The sequence below is a fragment of the Chrysochloris asiatica genome, unplaced genomic scaffold (genome assembly GCF_000296735.1).
Source record: "Chrysochloris asiatica unplaced genomic scaffold, ChrAsi1.0 scaffold00147, whole genome shotgun sequence".
Classification (NCBI taxonomy): Eukaryota; Metazoa; Chordata; class Mammalia; order Afrosoricida; family Chrysochloridae; genus Chrysochloris; species Chrysochloris asiatica.
In genome coordinates, this window is record NW_006408665.1 from 3,663,471 (window position 1) to 3,666,167 (window position 2,697).

The window sequence follows — 2,697 nt, forward strand, 5'->3', positions numbered from 1 at the left end:
TCAATGTACTGTTGCAGCTATTTTTGAATTTTCTTTAGCAAAAATTTACTTGCGTGATATTGTCCAATGATTTCTACATTCCATTGGGTCATCTCTCTTTGGAATGGGCACAAATGTAGATCTCTTCCAATCAGTTGTCCAGGTAGTTGTCTTTCAAATATCTTGGCATAGATGAGTAAGTGCTTCCAGTGCTCCAGTTTGTTGAAAGATTTCAGTTTGTATTTCATCAGTTCCCAGAGTCTTGTTCTTTGTCAATGCCTTCAGTGCATCTTGAACTTCTTCTGTCAATAACATTGTCTGTTGATCATGTACTATCTCTTGAAATGATTGATCATCCATTTATCTTTGGTACAGTGACTCTGTACATCATCTTTTGATGCTTTCTGAAATTCTGAAATATTCATTCAATATTTCAAGTCAAGGCATGACTTTTTTCTTCAGGTCTTTCAGCTTGAGAAATGCTGACCATGTTCTTTCCTTTTGGTTTTCTAACTCTAGGTCTTTGCACATTTCATTATAATATTTGACTTTGTCTTCTCGAGCTGCCCTTTAAAATTTTCTATTCAGCTCCTTCCTCATTTCTTCCATTTGCCTTACCATCTCAACAATAGAGAGCAAGTTTCAGAGTCTTTTCTGGCATCTATTTTTTTTTTTTTTCTTTTCTTTTCCTTCTTTCTTATCTTAGTGACCTGTTTTCTTTCTTCCTATATGATGTTCTTGATGTCATCCCACAACTCCCCTGTTCTTTTGTCATTAGTGTCTAATGCATCATATCTCTTATTGAGATGTTTTCTAAATTCAAGAGGGATATGTTAAAGGTCAAATTTGAGCTCTCATGGACTTGTTTTAATTTTCTTCTTCTTCAGCCTGAACTTGCATATGAACAATTAATGGTCTCTTTCAGTCTGCCCCTGGCATTGTCTTTTCCATTGTCTCTTTCTAAAGATACCATTAACTTATTTCTGTGTATCCCATATAGTAAAGTCCATGTGTATAGTTATCTGAATATTTAGCCTCTGAAAACCTTACAAATAACAGTGAAACATGATCAGGTAGCATCAGAATATTGAATATTGAAACATGATGAAAAGCACCAGAATATTTTAAGATATAGTGCCAGAAAATGATCCCTTCAAGTTGTAAGTCATTCAAAATACAACTGGGAGAAAACTGCCTCTTCAATGTAAACTTGACGACAATGACACAAATGGAGTAGAACTTTTGGGACCTTCATTTGTTGATGGGGCATAAATCAAAATAGGGAGAAACATCTGTAAGCATCCATTAATAATTAGAACATGGAATGTATGAAGTATGAATTTAGCAAAATTGTAAATATTCCAAAATGAAATAGAACAAGTAAAGATTGATATCCTAGGCATTAGTGAGCTGAAGTGAAATGGTATTGGCTAAATTGAATCTGACAATCTTATGGCTTCCTATGCCATGAATGACAAATTGAAGAAGAATGGTGTTGCATTCATAATCAAATAGAATTTTTCAAGACTATATTGAAGTATAATGCTGTCTGTGATAGTGTAATATTCATACACCTGCAAGGAAGACCAGTGAATATCACTATTATGATGAAGTTGAAGAATTCTATCAACTTCTTTAGTCTGAAATTGATAAAGCATGCAATCAAAATGTATTGATAATTACTTGTGATTGGAATGTAAATGTTGGAAACAAAGAGGAAGGGTGAGTAATTGGAAAATATGGTCTTGATGGTAGAAACAATGCTGGAGATCACATATTAGAATTTTGCAAGATCAATGAGAACATCCTAGTCCCAGGAAAAGATTTATCTCAAGACACGTTTCTATGTCAGACTCATTGATGTTAAAAGGAGACAAAGACATTGTCCTAGAGCCAGCAGGAAGAGAAAACCTTCCCCTATAGCTAGCATCATAAATATGGAATTCTAGACTTCAAAACCATGAGAGAATAAATTTTTGTTTGCTAAAACTAAATACCTGTGCTGTTTCTGTAGTAACTGCAGTAGGTAACTATGACCAGTTGTAATACATACTGAAGACTGTAGTCTTTTATTTTTATCAGTAAATGCTTCAAATCCTCTTCACTTTCATCAAGGAAGGTTGTATCATCTGCATATCACAGATTGTTAATGAATCTTCATCCAAATCTGATGCTGCAAGCTTCTTCATATAATCCAGCTTCTCAGATTATTTGCTCAACGTAGAGACTGCATAAATATGGTGAAAGAATACAAACCTGACACACACCTTTCCTGATTTTAAGCCATTCAGTATCCCCTTATTCTGTTTGAATGACTACCCTTTGGTCTATTTATAGGTTTTACATGAGCACAATTAAGTGTTCTGGAATTCCCATTCTTCAAAAAGCTATCCAATTTTCCCACTGGCGGAGTGCTGGGGAGCGGCAGCGAAGACTGCAGTGATAGAAACAGCAGTTTATCTGTGTGCAGCACCAAACTGGGAAGAAGATGCTAATTAAAGTGAAGACACTGACAGGAAAGGAGATTGAAATTGACATTGAACCCACAGACAAGGTGGAGCGAATCAAGGAGCGTGTGGAGGAGAAAAAGGGAATTCCCCCACAGCAACAGCGACTCATCTACAGTGGCAAACATATGAATGATGAGAAGACAGCTGCTGATTACAAGATTCTGGGCAGTTCAGTCTTCCACCTGGTATTGGCTCTGAGAGGAGGAGG

The 2,697-nt window shown here is 35.9% G+C and overlaps 1 protein-coding gene across 1 annotated transcript in view; it reads left to right on the forward strand.

Annotated features, from left to right (window-relative positions):
* Positions 1–2,394: 2,394 nt before the first annotated feature.
* Positions 2,395–2,697, forward strand: part of LOC102831021 (NEDD8-like) — a 59,552-nt gene continuing 59,249 nt past the window's right edge. Inside the window, exon 1 of the mRNA XM_006870687.1 lies at positions 2,395–2,696. Coding sequence (XP_006870749.1) covers positions 2,468–2,696 — 229 coding nt within the window. The 5' untranslated portion in view covers positions 2,395–2,467. The remainder of the gene's footprint in view (position 2,697) is intronic.